Source organism: Emys orbicularis, chromosome 1 (genome assembly GCF_028017835.1).
Source record: "Emys orbicularis isolate rEmyOrb1 chromosome 1, rEmyOrb1.hap1, whole genome shotgun sequence".
In the NCBI taxonomy this organism is placed as follows: Eukaryota; Metazoa; Chordata; order Testudines; family Emydidae; genus Emys; species Emys orbicularis.
The window spans coordinates 103140798-103153068 of NC_088683.1; the positions used below are offsets into that span (position 1 = coordinate 103140798).

At 39.9% G+C, this 12271-nt stretch overlaps 1 protein-coding gene across 1 annotated transcript in view; it reads right to left on the reverse strand.

The window, feature by feature from the left end:
* RFX4 (regulatory factor X4) overlaps positions 1 to 12271 on the reverse strand; it is a 105154-nt gene that overhangs the window by 39418 nt on the left and 53465 nt on the right. Inside the window, exons 11-12 of the mRNA XM_065422431.1 lie at positions 11110 to 11204; positions 9255 to 9372 (exon numbers count right to left, since the gene is read on the reverse strand). Of these exons, the coding sequence (XP_065278503.1) occupies positions 9255 to 9372; positions 11110 to 11204 (213 nt within the window). The remainder of the gene's footprint in view (positions 1 to 9254; positions 9373 to 11109; positions 11205 to 12271) is intronic.

The following is a 12271-nucleotide window of genomic DNA, read 5'->3' on the forward strand; positions in this document are numbered from 1 at the left end:
CATGGTATACAGACATGGACCTGGACAGGGAAAGAAGAGTTTCCCATGTAGTTTCAGGTCTCAGTTCAGCTAGAGAAATGGCAAGAAGCAGAGAACAGACGTGAGGGAAGCAGTACTGGGAAAAAATTGACTTTTCCTCTAGCCTCCATAGACAGAGATTTAAAAATGTATACAAGGACTCAGTGTGAGAAGTAGACATGTCCATATGCTATCACTGGGCAGATTCAGCAGTGTATAGAAGATAGGAAGCATAGAAGAAAATCAAGACAGATGACTTTGTCTGGAGAGCATACTGGCATCTACTAGAGATGAATGATATATATATTTTTTAAACTAAATGCTTTTTCTTCCAAAACCAATCTTTTTGCAAAAATGAAAAAAATCACAAAGACATGTTGACCCTCTTTTCTGTAATTTAAAAAATTTCCCAATACATTTTTTGTAAAAATTTAAATCACAATATGTATTGATTTTTTAATCCAAATATTTTCAAAATTTTTCATTTACCAAAACCTGTTCTTTGATAAACAAAAAATGCGCATAAACATCTAGATAACACTTTAGACAAAAGTTGCAATAAACTGGTTTTCTACAAAACAGAAAAATGGGTCTGTATCAACCACTGCAAAACAGAAACTTTGATATTTGGGGTTAATATTTTTCAACCAGCTGTATTATCTATATTATACAACAGAGCTGGGTGAATATTTCACTTTTTTTTTTTTTTTTTTTTAAACAAAGAGTCACTCAGGTGAGAAATTTAACTTGCTCTTTTTATATTGGCTTTCCACCAATTATTAGTAAATTTTAGATATATTTATTTGGACTTGCATGGTACATATAAAATTGCCTATCAAAAGGTTTAGGTACCTTTGGCAGGAGTGAATACAGTCAGACTGGAAAAAAAGTAAACCCACCAGCCACCCCAACACCAGAGAAAATAGCCAGCTGCAAAGAAATCAGAAATCAACTCCACCCATAGACCCCAAATTCCCCAACCACAAATACAAGCCCTCAACATACTCATCACTCCTCAAAACCTGGGAAAAGAGATGGCTTTCTCATTGTGCTCTGAATATCAATAGATTTGTCTCTTTCAAACATGGGGATAATGGGATGGTGAATTCCAAAACTGAGGGCCCCTCACAAAAGAATGTCCTGCCAAAGGCCCCTTTCTTAAAAGCCAAGAGGTGTTAGCTCACTGCTTGCAAAGATGGCAGCTGGGGACAGAGAGAGGCTCTCTCTCCCATAGTCAGGTCCTTGGTCACAGCCCAGGATCTGGCCCAAAACTTTCAAATTTCTTTACTGAATTTTTACCAAACTTCCAAGACAAAATCCTTCCCTGGAATGGGATGCTACATACATAATTGAAGGATGATTGGTTTCTTTGGAGGAAGTTAGAGGAGGAGGTTGAAACTGAGCTTATATTGGGAGACTCATTTCTACCTTAAGGAGTGTCTACAGCTGCTCCATAAATATGTAGTTCTTTGCTCATATATACTGTACAAGTGGAGTGTAGGAGAAGCAGCCTGAAAGGCCCCATGTCATTATGCAATGCAATGCTATCTCGTAATTAGGTTTTCAAAGCAACTGTGCACACACTCTTCTTCAGTTGCGACAGCTCTAGTCTTTGTGTTCCATTCTCTCAATGCACGCATGCGTAACTTCCATTGTCATTCATGGGAGTTATGCACACACATTGGGGGGAGAACAGATGCTTTGTGTCCTTGGAGCAAGACCAAAACCAAAAACATCGGACATTTTTATAAATAGAACACATGCGGAGTGATGGGCAAATCTTCTCCCACTAGCGAATATAAAGGGCTTGATTCTCTACTTTTGTGATCATTTACACCTGTGCAAATCAAAACTGTATGCTTCACAGCCATCTTACAGAAATTAAAATGACTAATAAGGTACAATATAGTGGAGAGCCTTAGCCAAGCTATGTAGCTGTTTAGTTTTATAAAGTTTTTGAACTGGAAGTCTTGTAAAAACTGCAAATGGAATAAGATAGCTATTTTCAAAATGCCTAACATCAGTTACAATGTTAGTAGAATCCTACCCTGTTTAGAAGTGTTATGAACACAATGGGCCTGATTGACCATTGTGTTCATCCATTTTAATACTGATGTAACTTCACTGGGATTCACCAGTGTAAAACTGGAGCATTATGCCCCAGAACAAGCCTGGTTCTCGTCTCACGCAAGTTGTACATTGTACTCTGTTGACTTCAATGGAGTCATTACTGATCTGGACCAGAGGCAAATCAGGCCTAATATTCAGTGTTTCCAAGTTTCACAATTTTAATCACAAGTCTCAGGATATTTGGTGTTCTTCCTTCAAGTCCCTGCTCCTGGAGACAGGTAATTATGTGACAATCTCATCTTTCATTAAAAAAATAAAAGAAAGTTTCAAGCCCTAAGATTGCAGAGAAAACCTTGAAAGTAGGAATGCTAAATGCTCACATGCTAGAAGACAAATACTAAGAACCCAAGATTTTTTTTTTTTTTAAATCTCATGATATTTTGGGGCCTAACTCTTGATTTGTGAACACTTGGGGTTGATAGTACTGAGTACACCTTTTAAAAAACTATCTGGTTCCCTTGTCTCTCTCTGAATTTCTCTCTTCTTTTACCATTCGATATTTTTTAATTCTGTAGAATGTTTGAGACAGAATTTATAAGACACACTACAAAAAAGGGGTGTTGTATCAAATTAATGCAATCATTTTACATTTTAAATTAATTAAGTTAAATGTAAGCTATAAAATGAAACCAGTTTCAGGATATGCATGTCAGTTACTTACTGAGCAGCTATTCATGTACAACTGTTTATACTTTATGTTTATATTTTATGTTTTGCAAGCTACTGTATTTAGCAGGAACCTATGATTGGCTCTTTCAAATATAGCTGTAGGTACTGAAGAGGATTCATCTGTGTCTGATAAAATATATATTCATTTAGTTAGAGATAAAAAGTCCCCCTAGATACTGTACCTACAATAATAAATTGCTTTTGACTCTCTTTTCAAAAAGACCAAATTGAATACAATGAGGATATTATTACAGCTATTCTATCTAGCTAATACACAGTAAACATCAGCAGCTATTCACAAAAGCCAGGAATTATGTACAAGTATTGTAAAACAGAGATATATAGATCTGGGGAAGATTGGAAGGCTCCTTTTACTAATTAGTTGTTTTTATACACAGGATGCATTACCAAAACATTGCCACCAACTGTGCCTTTGATATGCATAGACAGAAGAGGGTAGAGAGAGAGAGAAAAAGGAGAGAGATGAGCTTTTGTCTGCCAGGAATCGTTTTGACTTGCCCATAACATACACCATGCTTAAAAGCTTTGCCCAGATTCAGATCTGTATGTCATTTCAGGATATATGCTACCAGCCCAATGACATGTAGTAAAACATTCTGTAGTCAAATTTCTGGATCATGAAATGATGACAAAGCTAAAATATATTGTACTGTATATAAGAATGACCAGAGCATCAAACACGTAATTTTTACCATGTTTTTGTTTCAAACACACTCTCAAATAATGCTTTTTTGGTTTTTTAAAACAACAGTGTAAAGATCTGGCATTGTTTATTGCTTAGAATCATCAATAAAATCAATGCCTGTTTCTATAATCACCAATGTAGCCAAAATACAAGCTTTCATCTAAGATAAGAACAAATTTATATAGAAGACAATATCTAAAATATATCAGTCATCTTTGTGTCTCTCTATTGTATAGTACTCATTAAAAATGCATGATACTGTAAAAAGAGAGGAAGAACGGTGTTAAATTAAACCCACAACAAGTTCCTCAGGTATGATTCTGATACGTTTACATTCAGAGGATAATTAGACTTTTGGAACATGCTCAGCTATAATTCAATACAAATGTGCCTTACAATGACTTTGTAATTAGAATATTACCGCATTCATTCAAGAGATTATAATTTGGTTGATGCTGGTAAATAACATGTCAGTCACTTTTCGAGAAGTGGGAGCAGTGATAGTCCAAGTTTTGTTATACTGGGGTCTGGACATGGTTTCAATACTCATCCTCTTTGAGGATCTGAAGTCCGAAAGAGCTCTCCAACCTGGAGACTTTCATAAATAACCAACCCTCCACACAAATGGACTTTACTAAAATAAGACAGGAGATCTACATTACACACTTCACCTCTCTACAAAGGAAAAAGGACCGTAAGCTGTCTAAAATCCTACCTGCCACATGGGGCCACAACAGGGGTACCCCTAACTCACCCAGCAATATCGTCAATTTATCCAGCTACACACTCAACCCAGCAGAAGAGTCTGTCCTATCTCGGGGACTCTCTTTTTGCCCCAGCACCCCCACGAACATGATACAGTTCTGCGGTGATCTGGAAGCCTACTTTCGCCGCCTCCAACTCAAATAATACTTTCAGGATAACACTGAACAGTGCACTGATACACAGATACCCTCCCACCAACAACACAGGAAGAAGAACTCCACATGGACTCCTCCTGAGGATCGAAATGACAGTCTGGACCTATACATAGAATGCTTCCGCCGACGTGCACAGGCAGAAATTGTGGAAAAACAATATCGCTTGCCTCATAACCTAAGTCGTGCAGAACACAATGCCATCCACAGCCTCAGAAACCACCCTGACATTATCATCAAAGAGGCTGATAAAGGAGGTGCTGTTGTCATCATGAACAGGTCTGACTAACAGAAGGAGGCTGCCAGACAACTCTCCAATACCAAATTCTACAGGCCACTTTCCTCAGATCCCACTGAGGAATACACTAAGAAACTGCACCATCTACTCAGGACACTCCCTACACTAACACAGGAACAAATCAACATACCCTTAGAGCCCTGACCGGGGTTATTCTATCTATTACCCAAGATCCACAAACCTGGAAATCCTGGACGCCCCATCATCTCGGGCATTGGCACTCTCACTGAAGGACTGTCTGGATATGTGGACTCCCTACTCAGGCCCTATGCCACCAGCACTCCCAGCTATCTCCGTGACACCACTGATTTCCTGAGAAAACTACAATGCATTGGTGACCTCCCAGAAAACACCACCCTAGCCACCATGGATGTAGAGGCTCTCTACACAAACATCCCACACACAGATGGAATACAAGCTGTCAGGAACAGTATCCCTGATGATGACACAGCACAACTTGTTGCTGAGCTCTGTGACTTTATCCTCACGCACAATTATTTCAAATTTGGTGACAATATATACCTCCAGACCAGTGGCACCGCTATGGGCACCCGCATGGCCCCACAATATGCCAACATTTTTATGGCTGATCTGGAACAACGCTTCCTCAGCTCTCGTCCACTCACGCCCCTTCTCTACCTACGCTACATTGATGACATCTTCATCATCTGGACCCATGGGAAGGAGACCCTGGAAGAATTCCACCATGATTTCAACAGCTTCCACCCCACCATCAACCTCAGCCTGGACCAATCTACATGGGAGGTCCACTTCCTAGACACCACAGTACAAATAAGCGATGGCCACGTTAACACCACCCTATACCGAAAACCCACCGACCGCTACGCCTACCTTCATGCCTCCAGCTTCCACCCCGGACACACCACACGATCCATCGTCTACAGCCAAGCGCTGAGGTACAACCGCATCTGCTCCAACCCCTCAGACAGAGACCAACACCTACAAGATCTTCACCAAGCATTCTCAAAACTACGATACCCACACAAGGAAATAAAGAAACAAATCAACAGAGCCAGACGTGTACCCAGAAACCTCTTGCTACAAGACAGGCCCAAAAAAGAAACCAACAGAACTCCACTGGCCATCACCTACAGTCTTCAGCTTAAACCTCTCCAACGCATCATCAGTGATCTACAACACATCCTGGACAATGATCCCTCACTTTCACAGACCTTGGGAGGCAGGCCAGTCCTCGCCCACAGACAACCCGCCAACCTTAAGCATATTCTCACCAGCAACCACACACTGCACCATAACAACTCTAACTCAGGAACCAACCCATGCAACAAACCTCGATGCCAACCCTGCCCACATATCTACACCAGCAACACCATCACAGGACCTAACCAGATCAGCTACAACATCACCGGCTCATTCACCTGCATGTCCACCAATGTTATATATGCCATCATGTGCCAGCAATGCCCCTCTGCTATGTACATTGGCCAAACTGGACAGTCACTACGCAAGAGGATAAATGGACACAAGTCAGATATCAGGAATGGCAATATACAAAAACCTGTAGGAGAACACTTCAACCTCCCTGGCCACACAGTAGCAGATGTAAAGGTAGCCATCTTACAGCAAAAAAACTTCAGGACCAGACTCCAAAGAGAAACTGCTGAGCTCCAGTTCATTTGCAAATTTGACACCATCAGATCAGGATTAAACAAAGACTGTGAATGGCTATCCAACTACAGAAGCAGTTTCTCCTCCCTTGGTGTTCACACCTCAACTGCTAGCAGAGCACCTCACCCTCCCTGATTGAACTAACCTCGTTATCTCCATACTGATTTATACCTGCCTCTGGAAATTTCCATTACTTGCATCTGAAGAAGTGAGGTTCGTACCCACGAAAGCTTATGCTCCCAATACTTCTGTTAGTCTTAAAGGTGCCACAGGACCCTCTGTTGCTTTTTACAGATTCAGACTAACACGGCTACCCCTCTGATACCTAACTCCCACTGACTTCAATAGACCTGCACTTTTGAACCCAGAGTGGGAAAAATTCAAGGGTTCCGTTAAAAACAAATAAAAGCCCTTATTCACAGAGAGAGTGTGTTGGTAGAAAGAAAGAGCTTACATGGGCTTATTATAAGAAAACCTTAGGAAGTTTACAGTGCCATAATGAAGACGTAAATGATAATCCTGTTCAGTACTGCTGCAAGCATTATCAAACCCAAGTCATTAAAAAATTCTATACTATATTATTTATATCCTTTAAAAATGCATTATTTTCAGAAAACCAGTTTATACTGATTTGACATGTGCTATAATAATTTGAAAGCAGACACTTAACAGATGTAGCTGGTGACTACTAATGTAATTAAATTACCAATACTTTTAAGAGACAGCAATTTATTTTAAACATACTTTTAAGATGGTGTATGCAGTTAAGACCTGTCTTACTAGAATTGTATAGAGTAATACTCCAAATGCCATGGAAAGCACATCGCATGTGGCTGCTGATATCCTCTTTCCTAATGCACCATTATATCTAAATAGATATATTTTGTGTAGGGAGGGGTATACGTGTGTGACTACACATCCTGTATATTTTATTTTATACATTTTACAAAAACCAGTATTCTATTAGGCTACACATTTAGCCTAATTAGGAATTTAAAACTGCTTATGTACAACTCGATAGAGAGTGCGCAATTTTTGGAACTTTAACTTGCATTTTTGACATTTCATGATTTTAATGGTCTGACCTCAACATTCCATTTACACGGTGCATCTAAAGGCTGCTCCTGCAGCTCAGTGCTGCAGAGAGCCAAAATGCTCAGAACTCAGTGTTTGCTCAATACCTGTTCCAAGAGGTTTCCGCATTGTGCAGAGAAGTATGCAATGCTCAGCAATGCGAGCAATCTCTATTTCCACAGTGAAAAGAGTTTTGGTGAATAAGGGGGAGAGCGAATATGAGGGGGGAGAGCGAATATGAGAGGGGATAGATATCAAATATGGTCAGGGCACTGGTACTTCAGCACAATCCAGTGAATACAAAAGCTGTGCATAGAGGCCTTTTAAGGATTTTCACTGTCCCACTGCCTGCTAGGAGTGGCGATTCACTCTTGTGCTTGCTTAAAAGCTGTGCTTAGAAGAAACTGACAACGGGGAAGCCATGAAGACCAACCACAGATCAAAATGCTCCTGAACAGGAGCGGCGCCAGGGTTTTTGGCGCCCTAGGCAGGGGTCCTTCCGCGCTCCCGGTCGTCGTCGGCAATTCTGCGGCAGGGGGGTCCTTCCGTGCTCCCGGTCTTCAGGGCACATCGGCGGCGGGTGAGTGAAGGACCCGCCGCAGAATTGCCACTGAAGACCTGGAGCGCGGAAGGACCCCCCGCTGCCGAATTGCCGCCGAGGGCGGCAAAATGCTGCCCCCCCAAATCCTGGCGCCCTAGGCAAACGCCTAGGTCGCCTAAATGGAAGCGCCGGCCCTGCTCCTGAAGGTTCTCAGAAGACAGTGAGGTCAGCTCTTCAGATTTTATCAAGAGTCATGTGGTATTTGGTGTTTTTCTTAAAGCCTCAGCTCCTGGCGGCTTGTGAATATGTGAGAATCTCAGCTTGCATTAAAAAAAAGTAAGTTTCTAGCCTTTATGGTCATGGAGTAAAACTTAAAAATGTGACCCACATGCACCCTAGAGATTCAAAAACAGAAGATAAATAAAAGCACCCAAAATGCATTTTATTTTTTTAAAAACAATGCATTTTTTTAAGCCAGTCCCATGATTTTGGGTGGCCTGACACACAATTTTTGATTGCTTGGGGTTAGTAATACTGAGTCCTCATGGCCAGCTTCCCAATGCCCCATGTGGGACTTCATAGTGTTCTTGCCAGCCTCCAATATCTGCTCCCCTCAGCTTACTGGTACATGAACAAAGCTCGGAAGCTTTCTATCTATAGGTCTACATTCTTCTGGGGGTGCCCAGCACCCCTGTATCTAAGCATCACCTAAGAGAATAAAACACAAGAAAGCACTGCTGGAAGAAAACATGCTAGTAGCTCAGTGCTGCTCTCTCGCAATCCTCATTATTATTAGTCTGCTAATAACATACATTGACAAGTGTGCACTTATGAAAACACAAAAGCACAATAGCCCATTTTCAATCATTCCTATTGTTGACTAGTTCAATTTTTACATACACATACTCCTCAGTAGGGACTGTTTACACACCAGGCTTCAAAGCACAGTTGTTTTTGAATTCTGTGTGAAAAGAAACAGGACAATCTTTTCTTTTTAAAAAATGGGATACGTTTATATTCTTACACTCTTACGGACATCAAAAACAACTGAAGGGAATTTGTTCAAAAGCATCAGAGAAAACGACCTGGTGGCAGAAAATGTGTTGAAAATTTCAACCCCCAAAAGAGATTTTTTTTAAAGGTTATGAACGTGTGAAAATAAGAGGGGATCATCACTCAGAAGTGAGTGACAGCTCTTGATCTAGCATTTTTTACTGTGCTAACCGATCAGTACAATTAAAATCAAAGTACCAAAGCTGGGTGCACTGTGCAAAGTCATGTCCCGAATCACTCGTGTGCCAAAGCAGGACCACATCAAGAGGAACTGTTGAGCCACTTTCTTCAAAGAACCTTGTCTCTTGGCAGCTACCTACAAGAAAATATATTATATATTTCACACAGATAATAAACATTCATTTTCATTTCCATTGTCTGGCCCAGCCCAACACTGCCCGTGTCCATCCATTTTCTTCACTAAAACTACATCCTATTGTAAGAAAATTAGGATAAAACTTAAAACAGATACATATGAAGCCACCCAGTAATGATAATTATATACACATGAGTTTGCAGGAAGAAGCCTACAATAAAATTATAACCCCTAAAACATAAAATGCTCATGTTTGTGGAGGGTAACATTTGGATTATAAATAATGAAGGGATTTATCAGACTGCCTAACAACATCCAGGTCTTCATCTTAATTTGATTCCCTTTGTTGGCGATTCTCTAGTTTAGGAAGAAAATTTATAATAAATACTGCTGGGAACATATTGCAAAAATAATGTATTAATCTGAATGTTTAAACTAATTGGCTCTTGGTGTGTTCACATCCTCTTTGCATTTTCTTTCTGTGAACACTCAGATGATCATGTTTTACTCACAATTATACTTCTCAGAAAGCATATTGTAAGTTTACACTCTCAAAAGCTCATTTTCTATAAGTGTTACAGTAGCCGTGTTGGTCCCAGGATATTAGAGAGACAAGGTAGGTGAGGTCATATCTTCTATGGGACCAATTTCTGTTTGTGAGACAGACAAATTTGTGATCTTACACAGAGCTCTTCTTCGGGTCTGGAAAACTTAGAATGTCACAGCTAAATACAAGGTGGAACAGACTGTTTAGCATAAGTAGTTAACACATATTTCAAGGGACCATTCAAGGTGAAATGGCCTGTTAATTTTCATCTAGTCAGCAAATAGAAAAAATACCAGGTCCAATATGATCCATCATAACCACTCATAGTGATTTCAGATAGCAATCTATAGACTAAAGACATTTTTTTTTAAATTAAATAATTTCAAACAATTGATACATTTGGGAAATTTGGGGTGGGTGGGAGTTGTGGACATTCTGCAAACAGAAAAAGAGGTAATATTGTTTAATGAAGTGTTCTTAAGTTATTTACTCAGGTCTAATAGTGAACTCTGGAAGTAGAGTTGCAATTTTCCAACAGAACATGGTAATACAAAATGTATTATCATTCACGGACAGAAGCTAAAAGTATATGGTAAACTGTATAGTTACATATACTGCATAAAATTGTATTGATGTCTGATTGGCTGAGAGTGCTCATGTGTTCAGTCAGTAAGTGTCCACTCAAATAATACTAAAATTTAGGTCAGAGTTCAATTACTGGCGTTTCAGAGCAACTCCTAAAAATCAAACAGCTTAATCCCTAGCTGAACTATAAGCTAGTAGTTAACCTTTATTTACTAAAATGAATCAGCTGTACTAAATATTATCTTCATTAAACTCTCTAAAGGGCATATTAATTTATGATCTCCACCTGCAATGCTACATTATTCACTATACACTAGAGAGGAGTCTGAACCAACACCTCAGATCCATACACCCTTGAACGTTGGGGATGTTGAAAATCTGAACTCTGATCCAGCTCCGAATTTTGCAAATGGCTCCTATTTTTAGAATGGAATGAGTGAAAGTCTTGAATCTGAACACTCTCCGACTTTTGAGTCTGGAATTTGGATCCAGATTTTGCATCTTGAGTCTGTGTCTACTAGATACCCACTGCTTTGTGAAAACAAATATTGCACTTGGTTATACTGCACATAAAGTGACTCGGGTCCTAACTCCTATTTACCAACCTTCACAACGCATCTGTCCACCATGGAATCCAGCCACTCAATGTAGGACTCAATGGGTGACTGCTCCTCCAAAAGATGATCAAATTCCTGATACACTAACGAACAAAGAAAAATACTCCAAATCAGGACTTTAATTCCATTTTAAAACAATAGAGAAAACAACTGTCACAAAACAGTCAATAATACGTCGCCAATTTGCTCAGCTAATTACAACAGGTCACTTAACTATAAATGTATATATGTACACCTTAAGACATCAAAGAGGTTGAAACTATTACTGTGCTTGGTCGCTATCCTGCTGCTATTGAAATCAGTGGGAGTTTTTAAAGGATTTCAGTGGGAGCAGGATCTTGGCCCATCATTTGAAATTCATCTTTTGATTTAAGCTTCAGCTGTCTATGCCCGGAAGTAAAACACATTTATGGTGTTCACAGTGCAGAGCAGTAAGCTAGGCTTTGACCCTCATGAGGAAGAAAGGCCATGCATGAAATTGATTTAGAAATGCATAGAGAATCTTTTAAACACCCAATGGATGAGTATTGTTGATAGGCCTCTCATCAGCAAATCTCCAGTGCATAATGCTTTAGTTTTGAAAACGGGCTTCAACGGCAACTGTCATTTATTTGTAACATCAACCAAGCAAAAAAAAGTGTTTCCTATAAAACGTGTACTTTTATAAAGTGAATTACTACCAACACACAAATGCCATGCTGACTATACCTAAAGGAGTTTCTACAGACAGGCAATCCTCTTCCAAATATATTTTTCAAAAATATAGAGAGTAAACTCAGATGGCCCATTCAAATGTGTCAATTAAATAGGAGAATCTCCAATTTATTTAGGAGAAGAAGCTATTGGAAGACAAGGACTCATGTGTTTGAGCATCTCAAGGAATTGCTCTGCAATTTAGCTACAAAAAATGGTCCCCTAAATCAAAAGAAAAGATGCTTTTATACCTGCTGTGTCACAGGGTGATTTAAATGCGCTGTGCACGTCCATTTATACTTCATTATAAACAGCAGGAGAGAGGAATTTCCCACCACTGGAGTGGATGCTAGGGGCAGGGAAAGGAGGCAAAGCGCAAAGTTGCAGCTAGGGAAGAGTGCAGGAGACATGGAGAAAAAATGCAAAATACAAGGATGCTCTCCACTTAAGCAGCATG